The sequence below is a fragment of the Salvelinus alpinus genome, chromosome 17, assembly GCF_045679555.1.
Source record: "Salvelinus alpinus chromosome 17, SLU_Salpinus.1, whole genome shotgun sequence".
Lineage (NCBI taxonomy): Eukaryota > Metazoa > Chordata > Actinopteri > Salmoniformes > Salmonidae > Salvelinus > Salvelinus alpinus.
Window position 1 is genome coordinate 16160054 of NC_092102.1, and position 23213 is coordinate 16183266.

The 23213-nt window shown below is 43.8% G+C and overlaps 1 protein-coding gene across 1 annotated transcript; it reads right to left on the reverse strand.

Moving 5' to 3' along the window:
• Positions 1 to 310: 310 nt before the first annotated feature.
• Positions 311 to 22698, reverse strand: LOC139542291 (junctophilin-2-like). The gene is made up of 6 exons (XM_071347537.1): positions 21411 to 22698; positions 16663 to 17494; positions 7374 to 7492; positions 2526 to 3427; positions 1433 to 1529; positions 311 to 1136 (listed from the first exon to the last, which is right to left on the reverse strand). Exons 1-5 carry the CDS (start codon positions 21787 to 21789, stop codon positions 1449 to 1451), a joined length of 2313 nt encoding a protein of 770 aa, XP_071203638.1. The 5' UTR covers positions 21790 to 22698; the 3' UTR covers positions 311 to 1136; positions 1433 to 1448.
• Positions 22699 to 23213: the final 515 nt, after the last annotated feature.

Consider the following 23213-nt stretch of genomic DNA (forward strand, 5'->3'; position numbering starts at 1 on the left):
GTTATGTGCAAACATAACTGTCCATTACATTGCATTGCTGTGGTGGGTTGCATTGCCATTGCAGATAAGAAAATCACTGATTCTCAGGCGTTGCCGAATAAAGAATCAGCATTTCATGTCTTAAAGCCCTGTGACGTCAAAGAGACCGTAAAATGTCTTTATTGATAACTACTGAAGAAAGTTGAGAATACGGCAACAAAGGAAGAAGGCAGATAAACTAATAGGAGCATAACATGGATTTCTGTCAATAAATAGGAACACTGATATTAGCCCCAAACCACTAATTATTATTGGCAAAAATAGGCAGAAATGAGAGAATATTCAGTTTATTTGAGATTTTCCCAGAGATTACATTCCTATAGACAAGACATCAGCTAAATAAATATCTAATTACAAAGCTAACTAATCCTTTCCTGACACTCTTTCCTGACACTCTTTCCACAACCACTCTAATCTGTCGGTGATCTGAGGCGACAGTGTTTGCCAATATGAAGGGTTTAGCCCTTTGTTAAAACATAACACACAGTGCTTTAGTTGACTCAAACTTCACCAGTGAATAACATTCAACAACATCTCCAGGGTAGACACCAAAACTCACCGAAACGCACTCACCAACTCTTCTTTACAAACACAGTGTCCATTCAGACCCTCTTCCTGATATTCAGATTCATTGATGTCCTTCAATCCTGAGCCGTAAGGATTCAAATGGATTCATATGCATTGATGTCCTTCAATCCGGATTCATATGGTTTTCTTTAACCCGGCTCCAGATAGTCCAAGCAGAGGAGGCTGGTGGGGGGAGTTATAGGAGGATAGGCTCATTGTAATGGAATAAATGGAACAGAATCAAACGTGGTTTCCATATGGTTGATGTGTTTGATGCCGTTCCATTAACTCCATTACAGACATGAATGAGCCCGCCCTCCTATAGCTCCACCCACCAGCATCCTCTGATTCCAAGCCTCTGAAAAGCAGATTAGCCTTAAAGAGCCTCAACGCAGTCACATCAACAAGAGGCTGTGTGTGGAGGAGCTGTCGTATGCTTCCTTCATATAAGGCTTGTGCTTCTTGGCAGTTTTCTTGTTCTGTATGGTCCTTGCTTAAAAATGACCTCAACACCACTGCAAGGTGGTGACCTGTGGGAAAAAGGTCAAGCAGACAAAACAAATATGAAGACAAGTTAATGTCTCATCATCATCATCAAAATCGTGACCACCTGGAAGTACCTCCGAGTCAAAACATGTAAACAGTAATTGTTGTTGTAATCAAGCACTACTTAGTCATGTGACCAGATCAAACAGACATTGCCTTACAGGTTGCAAGGGTCAGAAGTTCAGTGCCATTGTGTTTTGACTGCTTGAAACAAAAGAAACAGATACCTTTCAGTGTATATCTGTGACTGGCAGGACAGTCAGAGAGCTGTGTTAGTTACCTGGGTCGACAGAGTTTCATGACAAGACGTGTACGAAGAGAATGGCCAGGCCAATGTTGAGAAGAATCACCATGGTTATCATGATGGTGTTCGGACCCTGGAAGAGAGAGGTACAGTAGATACATTTCATGTTTTATTTCACCTTTATACAGGTTTGTCATATTGAGATAAAAATGTCTTCCTCAAGACAGACCTGTTAAAGATCTATGAAACAACAGCAATATGAATGGGATGAATGAAAAATGAAATCACAATTATATTTTTTTACATTTAAGTTGCATCCATTCCTGTGTAGTAATGCTGTAATGACTCTAGTAACAACACTTGTAAAATATGGTGACTGGGAGAGAAGCTGCTGCTGCATGGTAGCTGGCCTGGTGAGCGGTCTGGTAGGTTCTCATATGCTGTATGCCCCTTTCAACACAGGGGGCCTGGGCTATGGAAAAACCTCCCTAGAGTACATGCCATATAGGGCAGACCGCTGAGGTCTCACGTCCAAGACAAACCACTAGTCTGCACGCCATCTACAGCTTCCATAATCATTCAGAACAAACAACTGTTGCCTTTATAAACACTTATGTAACAGACACCTGAAATGCAACGTTCATTTACATACTTTCATAGATCGGAATGGGTTGTCTGGATTACAAAATTGGACATTTCTAGCTAACGATGGTAGCTGTTGGTTGCTAGAGAAATTGTGTCATGTTATCTGTCTGTAAGCTCCCAACAAGAAATGGGAAAATTGCCTTGATTGTGGTTGTCAGAAAGGAAATGCAGCTGAGAATAGGTGCAAACATAACTAATTATTATTACGTCAGAGGAAAAGCGGGGGGGAGGTTAATCAGAAATGGGGTCTGATCAGTGTGGTTTAAAGGACCAGCATCAACCACAGATAACAGTCTCCAGAGTAACATCGGGTTACATATTTGCACCTAGAGGAGAGAGGACCTACTGTATGTTCTGAGTCTGCTTTTAGAACCCAGGTCATGGGAGAGTGTACTACATAACATGTAAGAACAGTCTTCATTTGACTGAATGTGTTCTCATAACATTTCATTAGATGAGATATTGAGTGTTTGATTTGCCTTACCTGCTCAAATTCTACTACTTCTGTAACTTCACTTGGGCTCTTCACCATGTTCTTCATCAGCTTGGCCTCTGCTTTGGGTTCAACCTTAGGGCCTGGCTTGGCAGATTTAGGCACTGGTGTAGGTGCAGGTGTGGCAGGTTTTGAAGCTGGATTGGCCTCCTGTTTCGTCAATGGCCTGAGTGATGGCGAAGGCTTGGGAGACACTTTATTGACAGACTGGGCACTGGACTCTGGTTCGCTCTCAGATATGGTGGACACAGGTCGTTCATTGACCGACTCTGTTCTTTGTTTGGGCTCTGACAATTTAGGCTCGGGGGTGAAGGCAGCTTTGGAAGACACTTTGGAGGCGGGAGGGGGGGGTGGGGCTTCCTTTTCTTCTTCTGAGTAGGCGACACTGGTACTTATCGAGGGAGCAGCTTCGGACACTTTAGCCTCAGATGCCGTCTTCTGCAGGGTTTTGATCTCCAGGTCCGAGCCCTGCTCTACCTTGTTGCTCAAGCGGCTGGAGGCGCGGCTGCTAGGGATGGGGGCAGTAGCGAGGCGCTCTTCAGGGGGAGCAGCGGCAGGGGCGGGAGTGGTGGGCCGGCTGTTGGTTCTGCTATTGGGACGGCTGCTCCCCCGACTTCCATTGCCTTTGTCCCCGTTCCAGCCAGCGGGGCCAAGGAGATGGGGGTCCTCTTTGCTGACGTTGCCCTGCTTGGAGTGCCTGGACGCCGGAGGGGTCACAGCCGGGCTGGGGGAGGGCGTGCGGGCTGGAGAGGAGCCAGGCCTGTCGTGCAGCATTGGGCTTTCAGCGGGTGTCGGTGACTGCCCTGCTAACAGTGGTTCATGCATTATAGGGCCTGTGTTCTCATTGGCATCTGAGATCTCCTGTAGCGCTCTCTTCTTCATGTACTCTGGGCCTGTGGAGCAACATGGAGAAATATATGTTTGATGAGATTCCAATAACAACAAGATAAAGATCAGACTAGATAAAGATTAGACTAATTTATTTATGGATGTTTTATTGTCACGTACACCGTGACTATGGTAGCTAATAAAATATGGTTAGTGCAGGATATTTTGGAGGTTATTAGCTAGGAAGTGTAGACAGTCGTGGATGGATTTGAGGAGTATCACCAAGGTCTCAATTTTTATTTGGAGCCACTCTGTCTGCTTGTAACACAGTCCTGTCACAGTGGGGTGACTACAGTTGGCCTGAGAAAACACAGCAACTGCGGTTCCAGTTGCAGTCTAATGCAAAAACATGCTACTTTAGGCTGTAAATATCACAGAGTAGGCCTTTAAACTAATAGCTGAATTGCAATATGCCAAACCAAACAAGTTGAGTCTGTAATATAGGCCTAATGAAATAAGAACTGCTAGCTGGTTTTTGATGTACAACCTATAAAATCATTTTGCAGGGTAGGATTTGAAATACTGTCCGTGTCCGAATACCTACAGTGGGGCAAAAAAGTATTTAGTCAGCCACCAATTGTGCAAGTTCCCCCACTTAAAAAGATGAGAGAGGCCTGTAATTTTCATCATAGGTACACTTCAACTATGACAGACAAAATGATAATTTTTTTCTCCAGAAAATCACATTGTAGGAGTTTTAATGAATTTATTTGCAAATTATGGTGGAAAATAAGTATTTGGTCACCTACAAACAAGCAAGATTTCTGGCTCTCACAGACCTGTAACTTCTTCTTTAAGAGGCTCCTCTGTCCTCCACTCGTTACCTGTATTAATGGTACCTGTTTGTACTTGTTATCAGTATAAAAGGTACCTGTCCACAACCTCAAACAGTCACACTCCAAACTCCACTATGGCCAAGACCAAAGAGCTGTCAAAGGACACCAGAAACAAAATTGTAGACCTGCACCAGGCTGGGAAGACTGAATCTGCAATAGGTAAGCAGCTTGGTTTGAAGAAATCAACTGTGGGAGCAATTATTAGGAAATGGAAGACATACAAGACCACTGATAATCTCCCTCGATCTGGGGCTCCACGCAAGATCTCACCCCGTGGGGTCAAAATGATCACAAGAACGGTGAGCAAAAATCCCAGAACCACACGGGGGGACCTAGTGAATGACCTGCAGAGAGCTGGGACCAAAGTAACAAAGCCTACCATCAGTAACACACTACGCCGCCAGGGACTCAAATCCTGCAGTGCCAGACGTGTCCCCCTGCTTAAGCCAGTACATGTCCAGGCCCGTCTGAAGTTTGCTAGAGAGCATTTGGATGATCCAGAAGAAGATTGGGAGAATGTCATATGGTCAGATGAAACCAAAATATAACTTTTTGGTAAAAACTCAACTCGTTGTGTTTGGAGGACAAAGAATGCTCAGTTGCATCCAAAGAACACCATACCTACTGTGAAGCATGGGGGTGGAAACATCATGCTTTGGGGCTGTTTTTCTGCAAAGGGACCAGGACGACTGATCCGTGTAAAGGAAAGAATGAATGGGGCCATGTATCGTGAGATTTTGAGTGAAAACCTCCTTCCATCAGCAAGGGCATTGAAGATGAAATGTGGCTGGGTCTTTCAGCATGACAATGATCCCAAACACACCGCCCGGGCAACGAAGGAGTGGCTTCGTAAGAAGCATTTCAAGGTCCTGGAGTGGCCTAGCCAGTCTCCAGATCTCAACCCCATAGAAAATCTTTGGAGGGAGTTGAAAGTCCGTGTTGCCCAGCAACAGCCCCAAAACATCACTGCTCTAGAGGAGATCTGCATGGAGGAATGGGCCAAAATACCAGCAACAGTGTGTGAAAACCTTGAAGACTTACAGAAAACGTTTGACCTCTGTCATTGCCAACAAAGGGTATATAACAAAGTATTGAGATAAACTTTTGTTATTGACCAAATACTTATTTTCCACCATAATTTGCAAATAAATTCATAAAAAATCCTACAATGTGATTTTCTGGATTTTTTGTTCTCATTTTGTCTGTCATAGTTGAAGTGTACCTATGATGAAAATTACAGGCCTCATCTTTTTAAGTGGGATAACTTGCACAATTGGTGGCTGACTAAATACTTTTTTGCCCCACTGTATACTAGCGTTTTAAATAGTATGCAAAAAAGTTTTAGAGTATTTGTCATTTCGAAAATAGTACTCCGAACGCTTCATCTAATGTGTGATTGCGTTGACTCCAGCCATCGTTCATTTTGGTACAGCGCGTCAATTTATCTGATTATCAGCTGTTGTCAAACACTTGAGTCGGAAAAGACGAGTGACTTCTACAAAAAGATTAAGCGTCGAAATGAGTATGCAGTTTAAGTATGTAGTACGCTAGTATGTTTATGACCACTGACTTGACTCAGAGCCTTCTATTAACAGGTTCTGACGTAACCACTTACTATCTGACATAGAGTACAGGCAAGCACAAACAAAGACAAAAAGACTAGTAGACGGAGTGAGACAATCTACTATCAATCACATGCTGTTGTTTAGCATTAGCCCCCAGTTTAAGCCCCAATTTTTCAATCAAGAAGATCAAGGAAAATTCTTGAATGAAGAATTCGGGAAATACTATAGCCTATAGCTGTAACGCCTGCTCCCGCTTCCCCTCTCTTGCACATCATTATGCACACCTGTCACCATCGTTACGCGCATCAGCGCTTCATGGGACTCACCTGGACTATATTACTTTATTGATTGCTTCCCCAAAATCTGTCACTTCCTCAGTTTCTTCCCCGTGTCTGCATTAATGTTGTTTTGTTCCCCCTGTCCAGACGCTGTCCGTGCTATGTTTCATTAAATGTTCACTCCCTGTACTTGCTTCTCGTCTCCCAGCGTCTGTCTTCACAATAGCACTGTTATTCCCCGTCAGCTTCAGTGTGGTTGAGTGACACCCATTTGTACCATTAGACACAGATATTTCATGCTGGCACTTCACAGTCAGTGGCAACTTTTTATCAGTGTCTATTTCTTATTAATTTATTTTTGGTATTTTAAGTTCTCCCCAATTTCAATCTTGTCTCATCGCTCGGGAGGCGAAGGTCGAGTTACGCGTCCTCCGAAACATGACCCACCTAACCGCACTTCTTAACACCCACTCGCTTAACCCGGAAGCCAGCCGCACCAATGTGTCGGAGGATACACCGTCCAACTGATGACCGAGGTCAGCCTGCAGGAGCCCGGCCCACCACAAGGATTCACTAGCCAAGTAAAGCCCCCCCGGCCAAACCCTCCCCTAACCCGGACAACGCTGGTCCAATTGGATGCCGCCCTAAGGGGCTCCCAATCACGACCGGTTGTGATACAACCCAGGATCGAACCTGGCTCTGTAGTGACACCTCTAGCACCGCGATGCAGTGCCTTACACCGCTGTGCCACTCGGGAGGCCCTATCAGTATCTATTTGGATCTGCTAAGTACTCAGCGGGTCCTGGGTGGGTAGTGAGTGACTGAAGGGGGAAAGAAATGCACACTCGACAAGGCATTGGGGCCTGACTGTTTGGGCCTGGGCCCTGACAGACCTGTAAGGAAACTGATATGATTGCTCTACCCAAGTAAGATGGTCCTTTTTTTAGACAGTCAAAGGTGACTACCCTTATGGAGTGCCTGCCCCAGCCATGCAAAGACTAGCTGCAACAGTAGCAAGACAGATCTATCTATCATTGTAAACAGCAATAAGGTAGATGCTTTGAACAGAACTTTACTTTGCTTTTAAAATCTTGTAATTTCGTTAATTTCACTTTGTAACACTTGCTTTTCAATACTGTTCTTGAAAGTCAATTATTACTATATTTCCAAGTCTCATACAGCACTTGGAACGAATGTAAGAAAGCAAGGTTCTTGTATATGTTTTTCTCTTGTCAATATCAATCCCACAGTTGAGAAGTCCAGTCCACATACCTGGCTGATAGAAGGAAGGGGACAGTTCCCTGGCCACCAACCTGGCGAGGCTGGACTCCTGGTTGGAAGCCTGAGAGGCCTGATCGGCAGCATCTGACTTGGCCTTAGCATGGGTCGTCCTGCAGGGAAACAAACAAAGCTTCTTTACTCAACATCAACAAACCCAACCTTACAATTACTTACTGGATTGACTTATTTTAGTTCATAGTGGAGTGTGGAACTTTACAAAGGCATGCTAAATCTGTAGCTACTTATGATATCATCGTGATCAAATATTCAAATGTACAGATCTAAGGCTAAGAGTTGAAACATTGTTCATCAGATTCTGATCTTTGATCATGACAGCATTTGCCTGTGAAAATTATTGGGAAATCCTGCTGCACTTTCGCTAGGTTTTCGGGGACTGCTGTTGCTATTGCAAACCCAATCCATTCCCTTCCTCTTTATTTGGAAAGATACTTTGACACTTTGTCTGGACTATAAAAAGCAATGAGAACATCCCCAACACTTAAGATTCCCATACCACGCCATATACCCAGTTAGCCCTATAGTCCAAGAGATGAATACTGGTACGAACCAAAAGCACAAACCAACTAAGGGGTTGTGCTGTAAAAAACAACGCTACTGTACTAATACAAAACCACACTGAAATGGACAGAAATACTGCAAAATACTACTTGTTTACAATATTCATTCATTTAAAAAGCTATAGGGCTGATGTGTGGAGTTGAGTTGGTCATGTGGTTCACTATTATTATTAGCTGGAGAGGGTGTCCTATTCTCCCGTTGGGCTGGAACAGAAATAAATGACTCTTTTAACACCTCGACCCAGACAACGAGTTAGTGCCAGGGTGTTTGCAGGGTGTTCCCCTGTACTGTGTATGTTATATTCACAGATTTATTCAGGATTAGTCTGTGTATTTATACATACTGTAGAGGAGGCAAATGTAATACATGCAGATTTAGTATACAGTTACCTTTGATTAAAAAAAAGAAGCTTACCTATTTACTGCGCACTACTTTAATCATCCTACTTTTTTGCTAAAATACATGTCCAGAAGTTTGTGAAACTTTTAGAACATACAGTATATTGTGTCTGCACAATGTGTCTGTTTGACATTAAGGCTACATAATATTGCATTAAATAAATGTATTATCAAAAGTTGGAGTTTGACAGCACTTAGAGATGTATACTGTACCTAAACATACTCTACAGACGCCTCCTCTTGCCCAACATTTTCTCTTCTATTTTTCTCTGATTACCTCCCAGGGATTATTACTAAACCTAGTAAAGGAGTGATGGTATTCAGGGTTCAATGCTACTGATATCAGCCCCAGGCTTAAGCTCAGGCTGGGGCTGAGACTGACTGATTGTCATTACTATGTAAATACTTGACATACTGTAATGCTACACTGCTGGGCTCAAAATAGATCCATCCACTTAAAGACTTTGAGGGGTAGGCAGCACTTCCCCAATGGAACAATTAGGCTGAGGTGGCTAGGACTCCCTGTCTTGATATAGTATATCAACACCGGTCTGCTCTTAAGTCAACAATCCCTCTTCTTCCCTGCTTCTTATACAGTAGTCTCAGCCCAGTCTCAGACAGGCTGGTTATCTTAATAAAAGAGCAGAAATAGGGCTGGAGAGTCTATGTTATTGAGGGCTGGAGAGTATGTTATGGAGGGCTGTAGAGTCTGTTCTATGGAGGGCTGTAGAGTCTGTTCTATGGAGGGCTGGAGAGTCTGTTCTATGGAGGGCTGGAGATCTATGGAGGGCTGGAGAGTCTGTTCTATGGAGGGATGTAGAGTCTGTGCTATGGAGGGCTGGAGTCTGTTCTATGGAGGGCTGGAAAGTCTGTTCTATGGAGGGCTGTAGAGTCTGTTCTATGGAGGGCTGGAGTCTGTTCTATGGAGGGATGTAGAGTCTGTGCTATGGAGGGCTGGAGAGTCTGTTCTATGGAGGGCTGGAGTCTGTTCTATGGAGGGCTGGAAAGTCTGTTCTATGGAGGGCTGGAGTCTGTTCTATGGAGGGATGTAGAGTCTGTGCTATGGAGGGCTGGAGAGTCTGTTCTATGGAGGGCTGGAGTCTGTTCTATGGAGGGCTGTAGAGTCTGTTCTATGGAGGGCTGGAGTCTGTTCTATGGAGGGCTGGAGAGTCTGTGCTATGGAGGGCTGGAGAGTCTGTTCTATGGAGGGCTGGAGTCTGTTCTATGGAGGGCTGGAGTCTGTTCTATGGAGGGCTGGAGTCTGTTCTATTGAGGGCTGGAGAGTCTGTGCTATGGAGGGCTGTAGCGTGTGTGCTATGGAGGGCTGGAGAGTCTGCGATATTGAGGGCTGGAGAGTCTGTGCTATTGAGGGCTGGAGAGTCTGTGCTATTGAGGGCTGGAGAGTCTGCTATTGAGGGCTGGAGAGTCTGTGCTATTGAGGGCTGGAGAGTCTGTGCTATTGAGGGCTGGAGAGTCTGTACTATTGAACAGCTGACAAGCCCATCTGCCATTTACAAGCCTATGAACTTCTAACTGGGGTAAGAAGTTGTATAAAACGTACTTTCAAAACTGCACAATATACTACGAGACATTCTGATGAAAATGTGGTCTAGGCTGAGGCTCAAGGTTTGGTCTAGATTCTATCTAGACTATATCTAGACTGACTAGAAACATCCATTTCACATTGTGCAAGTAAGTAGTGAGACAAACATACAGCCTAAAATGTTAACGTTTCACAGATATGACGGGCTACTGGTAACACATAACAACATGATCTTGTGTGTAGTGTTCAGAGGTTCCTAAAATGGCAGGCCGTTCTGTTGGGTTGCCAGGCAGTGCCATTCCGTGGGAGGAGTGTCACAACAGATGGTGCTTTCTGACTACCTGCAGTACTCCTCACATTCCTCAGAGTCCTCTCAGATGGCTCGCTAAGTAAACCATTAGTGTAGACTGGTCTCAGATCTGTTTGTGCTGTATTACCAGATGGTAAAACTGATTGTTGCCTGGTCCTAGATCTGTTTGTGCTGTATTGCCAACTCCTATGCCAACTCCTGTGGTCACTATTGTGCAATAGAAGTTAGCTATACAACACAAACAGATCTAGGACCAGGCAACAATTCGTTTTACAATCAGGTAATACAGCACAAACAGATCTGAGACCAGCACAAACATATCTGTGGCCAGGCTAATATCAATGCTCAGTACTCCAGAACCAAGGCAGTTTTACTACAGTTTAGTTGGTGGCCCTCTACTGATAGGTTTCAAGTTTCAAGTTTTAATGTCACATGCACATGTACCGTGAAATGCCTTTCTTGCAATGCAACGCAGTAATCAATAGTAGCCTAGTGGTTAGAGCATTGGGCCAGTAACCGTAAAGGTTGCAAGTTCGAATCCCTGAGCTGACAAGGTACAGCTCTGTCGTTCTGCCCCTGAACAAGGCATTTAACCCACTGTTCCTAGGCTGTCATTGAAAATAAGAACTTGTTCTTAACTGACTTGCCTAGTTAAATAAAGGTTAAAAAAATTAAAAAAACAGACTTGTTCAACAAAGTCTGATATGAAGCTGTGACCTAAATACCATACGTGGGTTTAAACTCCCCCAAAGGATACCCCCATATTCTAAGGGCAAGAAGCCAGCGAATGCAAGACAGTCAGTCGTCACAAACTTGTCTTCGGCACCAACCGACAGTGAAACATAAAGCCAGCTTGACACTCATTTGAAAAAGAATGGCTAATGTCATTTTCTGCTTAAAAAAACACTTAATTAGCCCTCACTGTCACTGGAAATTCATTTTAGGTCCGTCTGCTTTTCTTCATGCTTCACACGACTGTCACAGGAGACACTCTGTCATCGTGGCCTGTCACTGGCGCTCTGCAGATGAGTGGGGTGCTGAACTTATAACAGGGGGAGGGTTTCATTGTACTAGCAGTATAAATGTGCTACTTGACAGAGCAGTCAGGAAATACATTATTTGCTTGTTCTTCTGGGTGATAGGACACCGACACCAACATTAAACTTCCATTACCTCTTCTGATTTGAAACCATGTGAACGGGAAGATTGACAAAATCCGTACGCGCGTAGTCAGGTACAAGTTTGTCTCACCACAGTTATCTTCGTCATATTGTCATTCTTTCTAACTATACACTGGGGTCAATACCACTATGGCAATAAATAGGTATTGCAAGAGTACATAAAGTACAAAGCTAAGAATAGACAGTGTTATCCAGAACACTCATATTTACAAATCATATGATTGGCTGCATTGAAACAAAATGTACATATCAGCACTACTGTATGTAAGTCTAGACACCCGGCTAATGCAAGGTGTGGTACATGTATACGCCAACCTCTTATCCCCACTTAGTTATGAGCTCGGTCATATTTATATCCATGAAACCATTTGACACCCCTGCTGACGCAAGGAAGGCTGACTGACTGCTGTGGTGTCAATTATGTGTTGCTTGCAGACCTATAGGTTTAAACACTATTTGGAATCGTTGAACCACCTTAACTGTTTGCTTTAGCCTTCCTGGAATGCAAGATAGGCAAGTTTTTTTGTAGTTTTGTGACTATTCTATTGTTTTCGTTGCGCCAGGCAAGATCAATCAAGCCCAGCTACAGTATTTGCAATTATTTCAAATACTATTTGAACCCAGGTCTGGTTCCTTGTCCGCTAGCTATCAGCGAGAAAGTGCTAAAACCTGTTTCAGAGCTTTGTCACTGCATGGGGATTAGCTAAAAAACTGTTCCAACAGACACACAAAGTTGTCTTCAGGCTTAGCTGAGGATACTAACACCATAAACATATTCCATTTTTGGATCTTAGAAAACAAGCCTGCAATCATTCAAGTAAGCAAGCCTTGGTTGTTTTACTTCCATCACGCTTCACTGATGAGTTGTTTTACAGCAGTGCTACTTCCAGTGTAAACTATGATGTGATGTTACTGGTCTACCTTCTCAGGCAGAGTGTAGACTATTTAGACTGGGCAGGAAAGTTGCTGGAAGACGTGATAGCAACAGCAATCAACTGTTGCCTGCATTCCCCTGTGATTGTGATTCAGCAACAGTGTGTGCCTGCCCTTATTTAGTCAGCCAGTCAGTCTAGGCCTCCATTTCGTACTGACTACTGATACTAGGCCTCTCTCTCTCTCTCTCTCTCTCTCTCTCTCTCTCTCTCTCTCTCTCTCTCTCTCTCTCTCAAACTCCTCTGTGTAGTATGTATGAAAGATTAGTTAGTTCCCGTTCGTTTCCATTTCTTGAATCCAAGTGGCAAGCTCAGCCACTTCACTATTTTCAATGTAGGAATAATAGTGAAATAGTAGGGACTAGAACAATGATTTTGTATCGGTTTTGCTTTACTGGAGGTCACCGGTTAGAGGTTCCGGGGTATGGGACAATGTGCGGAATGTATGGAACAAATCAGGTTTGGCCTCTTTCATTGATGAAAACCTCTAGAGACCAGGCAGGTTAAGACCACCGTGGTGTCCTTCATCCACTAACCGTCTGTTTCCACAGTGAGCCCTCAAAAGGCTGCTGGCTGTTTCACATGTCTATGTATGGAGTCTTCATGGCTAGGCCTGTCTGAAGAAGAGGATGCAGCAAAACCGTAAAACAATACAACAGATGTTTGGCCCATAAATCTTGCAATACTGCTGGTATCAGTGGTCAAATATTTAGATTTCCATCTGCCTAGGAGCCAGGACAAGATCTGTAATTCATCAGCCAGAGCCTCGGGATGCGTCCCAAATGGCACCCTATTCCCTATATAGTGCACTACCCAATGGGCCCTGCACTATAAAGGCTATAGGGTGCCATTTGGGGCGCAAACTTACTGTTGTAAACACTGGGCTTATTTCAGGTGCTGTTGTGGCTTCCAGTAGGCATAAACACTGCTGCCTTCTATGGTGAGGCACGGAGGAAACCTGTGTCATCTTGACCGCCAGTGACTGTTTCTCTGTGTCGGTAGCCTGAGCTTGTGAGTAAGAGTGCAAATAAGGTCTGGGCCTACAGTACACAAAGAACAAAATCTAATTCTGATATGCTCGGTCAGATATCAAAGCTTGATTGTAAAGAAATGCCTCAGGGATTTCCCTCACTATCAGCAGAGTCTCAACCAACACCCTCTCTCAAAAGTGTATCAATCTAAACTGAAGTGCACTGCAGCTAGGTTCCCTTACGGTCAAGTATGCTAGCTCCTCTCAGATTAGTGGTGGCTCATAGTGGAAGGCGATAGAATTCAGCAATAAGGCACGAGGGGGTGTGGTATATGGCCAATATACCACGTTTCAGCACTTTTCTTATGCACAACCATTAGCCGTGGTATACTGGCCATATGACACAAACCCCCCGAGGTGCCTTATTGCTATTATAAACTGTAATCAAAACAGTAAAACATTTTTTGTTGTTGTTGTCATACCCATGGAATACAACAGTTTTCAGACATTTAGCATTCAGGACTCAAACCACCCAGTTTTTATTAGAAACTAACACCCTCCTCTCTCCTTCTCTCCCCCCCTCATTAACACCCTCCTCTCTCCTTCCCCTCATTAACACCCTCCTCTCTCTCCTTCCCCTCATTAACACCCTCCTCTCTCTCCTTCTCTCACCCCCCTCATTAACACCCTCCTCTCTCCTTCTCTCACCCCTCATTAACACCCTCCTCTCTCTCCTTCTCTCACCCCCCTCATTAACACCCTCCTCTCTCCTTCTCTCACCCCCTCATTAACACCCTCCTCTCTCCTTCTCTCTCCTTCCCCTCATTAACACCCTCCTCTCTCCTCCTCTTCTCCTCTCCTCTCCTTCTCTCCTCTCCTCCCCTCTCATCCTTTCCTCTCCTCCCTACTTTTACTGTCCATTTTACAACTGGAATTGAATAATTTGCTGTCACAATACCCAGTCACACACATGACGCAAACAGCAAAGGTAAGAGGGTTGTCAGGGAATCCAACAGAAAACTTTTTAGAGAAAGGCCCACATCACCATTATGCCAAGGGACTGCACAGTAAACTGAAACCATGGCATTGCCTCTTCCCCTTTTGAACTTAACAGTAATTTCTGATTGACATAGCTGACTTTGCTCTTCACCTGGATCCCCATACACTGCAGGAGGAGAATGGCTTTCATTTTCATTGTTTGAGGCACCGTGCTGTCAACGAACAGTGGTGTCAATAAACAGCCTTCTTCTACTGTACCAGGGTTCTCCTCTAAGCACATGAGAGTAGCAAGGGAAAATGGATGCAAGATTTCAAGCATGATCTCCGATCTAAGGCTAATTCAAACATGGCAGAGGCAGAACGACACTGCATGTTCAGCTACCAACTGTCTATGAAGCCTGGTAACTCCACATAGAGAAGTATTGTCTTCCTCTGTGTCCTCCATGGTCCCTATTGTGACCACAGCCAGAGAAGTCATGAGAGCAACACCTGCAACTGCTGATTCTGATCTGACTCAAGAGTTTCTTTATTTGTCAAGATCACCCTCTTCTGATCATTCAGCGCCAAACAGTAGCTCTCCTGTCCATGCACTGCTACGCAGAAATAAGCATCAGTGACTAAAACATTTAACATAGACATTGAAGCAGAGCCTTGATCTTCTTGGCAAATTGGTAAAGGGAATACTGGGAGAGGGGAGGTGAGGCATAGTGGGAGTTGTTTTAGAGAGAAATGTGGTGTACTTGAAGGATTTGTAATGTTTGTTTTAAAGAAGGTAAGTAATAGTTTATTCATAGGACATAAGTAATAAACAGTTATACCACAATGGGTTGAAATAGTGTGCTTGTTATTTTGGTGCTATTGAAGTGTTACTGAAAATGTGTCTGATCATAATCACCTAGTCTATCAAAAGTTTGGACACACCTACTCATTCAAGGGTTTTTATTAATTTGGACTATTTTCTACATTGTAGAATAATAGTGAAGACATCAAAACTATGAAATAGCACATATGGAATCATGTAGTAACCAAAAAAGTGTTAAACAAATCAAAATACACTTTACACACACACACACACACACACACACACACACACACACACATAAATATATATATATATATATATAGCTGTCTGTCTCAGTTATATTTGCAGTGTCTTGGACATCTGTCTTAGTCCTCCTTAGTTTGATCAAAATCCCTATATGGATCATGTGAATTGTGCAAGGACATAAATGGATGTACTTTTTATGGCATACTCAAATATAAAACACATTTGCCTGTTTGATGGCCACATACTGTATATTGGTGCTGAGAGGACAGAGGAAGCAGGGTATCCTAACATTCCCTGTTCATTATCTCAAGTCCATTGCCGCCTAACCATCATTGACAGCAACCTCAAGTTGTACAAAGTACACTTTGCTTAATGACATGTTAATGTTTTAGGCTACTGTATTAAGATGTAGCACTGTCTAACGTAAAGGAATGCAACCTCTCTAAGTGGAACCCTCGACAATGACGTTTGCATTATGTTTACTGTTACTGTTGAGTGACAACAGGAACAGATCAGCAGTAGCTCCCAGAGTGATTTGGAGCCAATAGCCTAATGGTTTGGAGTGGAGCAAAGCTAGCTGAGCACAATACAAACAGATGTGTAGAGCGGATGTCTAACCAGGTGCATAGCAACACTGGCCCACATGTTGTCTTCATTGCATGATGTTTCTATATGTCATATTGATGCTAAATGTTGATCCTGCCTTCACTATATGTGCATTTGGGAAAATCTAAATAATTCTGTCTCTTTATTCAAAATGCGTAATATACACAGAGTTTGTAAAACACTAAGAACTCTTTCCATGACATAGACAGACCAGGTGAATCCAGATGAAAGCTATGATCCCTTATTGATGTCACTTGTTAAATCCACTTCAATCAGTGTAGATGAAGGGGAGAAAACAGGTTAAAGAAGTATTTTTAACCATTGAGACAATTGAGACATGGATTGTGTATGTGTGCCATTCAGAGTGGACGGGCAAGACAAAATATTGAAATGCCTTTGAATGGAGTATGGTAGTAGGTGACAGGTTCACCGGTTTGTGTCAAAGAACTGCAACGCTGCTGGGTTTTTCACACGTGTATCCCATGTAGCTCAGTTGGTAGAGCATGGCGCTTGCAACGCAGGGTTGTGGGTTTGATTCCCACGGGGGACAAGTATGAAAAAAGCATGAACATGTATGCAATCACTACTGTCACTTGCTCTGGATAAGATGCCCCAATGAACTGAGGCTGTTCTGAGGGCCTAAGGGGGTGCAACTCAATATTAGGAATGTCTTCCTAATGTTTAGTACACTCAGAGTATGTTTATTGTCTATACCTGGACGCAGCAATCTCTGCTTTCTGTTTGGCGATGGCAGAGGCACGCTTAGCTCCCTCCACACCGCGCTCCACCTTCTGCCTGATCTTGGTGCCCTTCAGTTGGATCACCCTCTTCTTCATGGCCTTCACCAGCATATTGTTCATATACTTTCCCTCCTCCTTGCCCCCCTCCGCAAAGGTAGTGCATCCATAGCCGTGTCGCTGGTTGTCCAACCACTCACCCTCATACTTCAGACCACTGGACCGTTCGCTTATTCCATAGCCCGAGCGCTTGTCGTTCTTCCACTCCCCCATGTAGACCTCTGTGGTGGTGGCATCGATGTCGGCCTCCACAGGGGGGAAATCATCCGGCCCGGCTAGGCTCTCGTCTCCCAGACTGATGGTGGAGTTGGCATCGCTGGCCACATCGCTGGCAGCAGAACTTAACGCAGATTCGCTCCTCGATCCCAGGAAGCTTAACTTGCTCCTCACGCTGGATAAGGACGTACGGGAGTCTGACTTCTTCAGTTTCCCCAGGAGAGACCCCCTTCGGAACAGGCCCTTCTTGGGTTTAACGGCATCCGGGTCCACCTGGAGGGTCAGGGCGAAGCCGCCCCGGGAGGGCCCCAGCTTGGTGGGCGTGGTGACCCGGGTCTCCTGGCCGGCGACGTTGGTGGTGGTGATGGCGGGGACATCCTGTTGGAGCAAGGTGCCGTTGCTGTGCTCGCTGCGGAGGGAGGTGAGGGAGGTGCGGAGAGGGGAGCGAACCACCGCTGCCATACCGTAGGGCACGCTCTGACGGACTCCGTACCCGTGTCGCATACCGCCAGTAAACTGGCCCTGAAATGTGCCTGAAAAGATACAGAGGGCATTGATCGATATGTTAACATCTACAGAAATAGACAAGATATAGTCTAAACCGTCTTCACTAGCCTCACACGTCACACACAATTTCATTGAAGATGTGTGGGTTGGTTATTTATCATTATCATCACCCTTATGCCATTGCAAGGTAAATCAACAGTGTGAGATGAATGGTTTTGTTTTGAAAGTAGAATAAATTGCATTATTGAAATGTTGAGGTAACTTAGACTATGGGGAATCAATGCAGGTCAGAAACCATAACATGATAGAGAACATTGACACATATTTTTATACTTTGTCCTACACTATGAAGTACATCAACACAGTAACATATGATTTGATAGGTGGGCATATGGTTTGCGTGAAAGACTACAGTGCAAGTTATTAATGTTATCCAAACTAATCATGGGTCTAGTCTGTCATGCAAAATCTGTGTCTGGATGCCATTGGCTGTAGCTATAGCTGGACCGTGAGTCCAAGAGGACACAGCAGTCTGCTGGGCTATTATTACTTCCTGACACATGGTGTCAGAATCTCCCAATCAACCAATCAAATGGGCCCAAGTCTGATGAGTCAGCTACTGAAGGGACCAGGGGCTTTAAACAGACAGCACCGCCACCAATATTATTGGTGTGATCTCTCAGCAGGTTCAAGTGTACAGTTACAGTATGAGAAGATAAAGCCCAGTCCTAGATCTCTACTGCATGTGCTTTTGCCAGCTCCTCTGCCTAAGCTACTGTTCATTCATTCAACATCAGTGTTGTTTCTCCTGTTAATGTTCCTCCACTCTCTCACCAGTTCTTTAGGGCATCTCAGAGTAGGAGTGCTGATCTAGGATCCGTTTTATCAAGATTATATAGACAGGGGCGACCGATCAGCACCGGGCCCATGAGTTCTTGTGTGTGTGACAACAATGAAACTAGAACAGCTAAGACAGCTTAGTTTAGCATCCCACATCATAGGACACACTTTGTATTGACACACACCACTAATGTGCCTTCCACTGCCACTATACTTTGGCAAGAGGTCCTTAGCAATGGGCAAGATCCCAATGGACCATCTGGAGCAACACTTGGGTTCCTCTCCTTGGTCCGCTGCTGCAAGCTTTAGTCACTCATTCTCTCATAAAACACTGAAATGGGACATTAGGATTGTACTGGAAAGCCTACTGTACTGTAGATAATCACTCATATCCCTGATGCTACATCTTCAGCTGCACTTGAATATATCAACGCTACAGAGAATAAATACCACTCCTATGCAATTGCCTCTACCCGTCTTCAAACGTTAAATGTCAAGTAAGACAAATGTCAAGTGAGGCAAATGGATGTGCAGCAATGGTACAATATTATTAGGGGTGGAGATACTGATAATCTATTATTGAGAATAGAATTGTATTGGATTCCCCGTTTGTGTACCATGTCTCCTAGAGGTCTGAATCAAAGGTTTGATATCAGACCATTTCTTACCTGAATATGTTACTTTACTTTGATTTGTCTTGCCTTCCAGGTTACCCACTTGGTCATTTTGTAAATATATATTATGTTCTGGAACCATAACATGCACCCATCTCATTGTTATTTAATTATTAGAGATATACAAATGTTTTTTGCACCAACCATGCGTCATGTCTGCAATGGTCATGTGAGGTGAAATGTGTATATTTTGGGATGTGAACACTCAGTGTGTTTGACCTGACGAAGATCCGTTTTGGATGGAAACGCTGTCAATAAAGCGGTGAATTGGGATCTTTAACAGTGTGCGGGCCTTCTTGTTCTATTCAATATTATTCCACATTACTGCATTGCTATTACATATGATAAATTCCAGATTCCCTTACATACACTACCGGTCAAAAGTTTTAGAACACCTACTCATTCAAGGGTTTTTCTTATTTTTTTACTGTTTTCTACATTGTAGAATAATAGTGAAGACATCAAAACTAGGAAATAACACATATGGAATCACATAGTAAGCAATTTTTATTTTTTATTTATTCTTTTTTTACCCCCTTTTTCTCCCCAATTTTGTGGTATCCAATTGTTAGTAGTTACTGTCTTGTCTCATCGTTACAACTCCCGCACGGACTCGGGAGAGGCGAAAGTCGAGAGCCATGCGTTCTCCGAAACACAACCCAACCAAGCCGCACTGCTTCTTAACACAGCGCGCATCCAACCCGGAAGCCAGCCGCACCAATGTGTTGGAGGAAACACCGTACACCTAGCGACCTGGTCAGCGTGCACTGCGCCCGGCCCGCCACAGGAGTCAATAGTGCGCGATGAGACAAGGATATCCCTGCCGGCCAAACCCTCCCTAACCCGGACAACGCTAGGCAAATTGTGCGCCGCCCCATGGGCCTCCCGATCGCGGCCGGCTGCGACAGAGCCCGGAAGCAATTTTTTTTAAACAAATATTCTTCAAATAGCCACCCTTTGCCTTGATGACAGCCTTGGCATTCTCTCAACCAGCTTCACCTGGAAACATTTTCCAACAGTCTAGAATGAGTTCCCACATATGCTGAGCACTTGTTGGCTGCTTTTCCTTCACTCTGCGGTCCGACTCATCCCAAACCATCTCAATTTGGTTGAGGTCAGCAGATTGTAGAGGCCAGGTCATCTGATGCAGCACTCCATCACTCTAATTCTTGGTAAAATAGCCCTTACACAGCCTGGAGGCGTGTTGGGTCTTTGTCCTGTTGAAAAACAAATGATAGTCCCACTAAGCCCAAACCAGATGGGATGGCGTATCGCTGCAGAATGCTGTGGTAGCCATGCTGGTTAAGTGTACCTGGAATTCTAAATAAATCATAGACAGTGTCACCAGCAAAGTACCCTCACACCATAACACCTCCTCCTCCATGCTTCACGATGGGAAATACACATGCGGAGGTCATCTGTTCACCCACACCGCATCTCACAAAGACACAATGGTTGGAACTTAACATCTCAAATTTGGACTCCAGACCAAAGGACACATTTCCACCGGTCTAATGTCCATTGTTCTTGTTTCTTGGCCAAAGCTAGTCTCTTCTTCTTATTGGTGTCCTTAAGTAGTGGTTTCTTTGCAGCAATTCGACCATGAAGGCCTGATTCACACAGTCTCCTCTGAACAGTTGATGTTGCGATGTGTCTGTTACTTGAACTCTTTGAAGCATTTATTTTTGCTGCAATTTCTGAGGCTTGTAACTCTAATGAACTTATCCTCTGCAGCAGAGGTAACTCTGGGTCTTCCTTTCCTGCGGCGGTCCTCATGAGAGCCAGTTTCATCATAGCGCTTGATGGTTTTTGCGACTGCACAGTTCTTGAAATGTTCCGTATTGACTGACCTTCATGTCATAAAGTCTCGATGGACTGTCCATTCTCCTTGTTTATTTGAGCTGTTCTTGCCATAATATGGACTTTTGCTCTTTTAACAAATAGGGATATCTTCTGTATACCTACCTTGTCACAACACAACTGATTGGCTCAAACGCATTAAGAAGGAAAGAAATTCCACAAATGAACTTTTAAGAAGGCACACCTGTTAATTTAAATGCATTCCAGGTGACTACCTCATGAAGCTGGTTGAGAGAATGCCAAGAGTGTGCAAAGCTGTCATCAAGACAAAGGGTGGCTATTTGAAGAATCTGAAATATAAAATATATTTTGATTTGTTTCACACTTTTTTTGTTACTACATGATTCCATGTGTTATTTCATAGTTTTGATGTCTTCACTATTATTCTACAATGTAGAAAATAGTCAAAATAAAGAAAAACCCTGGAATGAGTAGGTGTTCTAAAACGTTTGACCGGTAGTGTATACTTGATTTAATTAAATGCCATTATATGGCTGGTACATGGTTAAGTGTCAAGCCCACCTCCAAACACTGGACAACATAATACAACAAAAAAACAATCACATACCTCCATCAGCATATGTCTCTGTGCCATATCCATCTTGTAATCCGTTATTCCATGTTCCTTCATATTTTGCTCCACTACCCACACTCAGACGCAAGCCATATCTCCCCTTGAAGCCATGAGTCCATTCTCCCTTGTAAACCCACTGTCCCTTATTCTCAACTCCTAGACCGTGGCGCTTCCCTTGCGACCAGAAACCTTCATAGGTATTTCCGCTTGGCCAGGTGTACACTCCAACTACTTCAAACCCGTAATTCCAGGAGCCGGAGAACTCGCCCTGTCCTTTAGGTCCGGTGCAGATCCCATGCCCATGGGCTTTGCCACCTTCCCAACCACCACAATAAGCTCCGCCATCATCAAATTCAAAACGACCTCCACTCATACCTTCCCTTCTGTGACTCCAAACAAAAATGTGGTTCAAAGGTAAAGTCAAATCAATGACAACAAATAAATCTTGGTCAAGATAAAATCTCTTCCTTCAGACTGCATCCACCTTCTCCTGTCATTAAAAACAATGTAGGATATCCTTGGTACTGTGCTTAGAATTAATTTGTATTTTTCGGTATTTTTCACGTAGCCTTCGCACGAGACACTGCAAATTTGATTTAGGCGCGCATTTTCTTATTCCCTCATGGATGACTTCTGTTGATCCCCGGTCGATTTTAGAGTCGTGAACTTAATGCAGCCTTTGTGCTGACTGAGTAAGATTTGTTACGGTTGTTCCCCCCGAGAGATACAACTTATATGCCCTTATTTAGTTGAACTGTCTTTTGATGTATTATCTTTCTGGTTGAGCCATGGATCTTGCATGGCTTTCCAAGGTGGCCATAGAAAAGCCCCTTTCCCCTGTCCCTGCTTCCCCTCACTCTGCCGCTGCTATCTCAAAACACTTGGTGCGGTTGTAAATATTTAAGCAGACCTAACAAGGCGACCAGATCCACACACACTGTTCCAAAAATACAACCCAATCCTTACTCTGCTGCAAGGAGTCATCCCAGATCACTCGCCACTTCAGAGTTGGGCATGCGTAGGGTATATCCACAGTCACACACTGAAGACAGAGCGTTTAAACAGGCCTTGTCTTCTATTTTATGTCGATCAACTGTGCACCATCAACAACATGTGGTTAAAACAAACATTTCAAATCCAAAATAAAAGGATGACTTTAAATCTTAGTCATGGAAAAATAGTACGACTGCATGAATACTGCCAGTATTTCCTTCATGGAATCCAATAGGCTATGGATGCGAAAGTAAACTTTCATATATGCCTATATAGTCCTAATACACTAAATTGACTCTGAACTCGTATTGCTTCAATCCATATGATGCAACTCAAAACTTGAACTGCTGCCATTTACAGCCGCCAAATTTATCTTAGAACATTTCATATTCAGCACGACCCTTCATCTTTATTTGTGCACTTAGCTGAACGCCACCTTGAGGCTTGCTTGGTATGCCTTTTGGCATTATGGCCCAGTGACTAGGATCCTGATTGCTCAGCCCTAGCATGTAAAAGTCGCACCATCTACTGGCACAGATCAATCATTGCAATATTTGTGGATAAAAAACCCACAACAAAAACACCTAAATTGCTCTATAAACGTGGAGTAATTCAGTTTTTTATGAGTAAAATGAGAAGGGTTAATGCAATTAATTCAATGCAGCTAAATTGCACAATCATTAGTAGGATTGGGGACCCTATACTGTAACCTGTTAAGACCTACAAATAAAATAAAATGCTTTGAATGCTTTTTAATCCAACTACCAATATTGGCCACCATCCTTTTTAAAACAAAGACCTAGC

Bases quoted from the DNA above. Each gene is read 5' to 3' on its own strand.
- LOC139542291 (XM_071347537.1), bottom strand. From the start codon at position 21,789: ATGAGTGGAGGTCGTTTTGAATTTGATGATGGCGGAGCTTATTGTGGT. The intron at 17,495-21,410 runs GTATGTGATTGT...GTATCTTTTCAG, and splicing joins AGAGACATATGCTGATGGAG to GCACATTTCAGGGCCAGTTT. The intron at 1,530-2,525 runs GTAAGGCAAATC...TCTCTCTTCCAG, and splicing joins AAGTAGTAGAATTTGAGCAG to GGTCCGAACACCATCATGAT.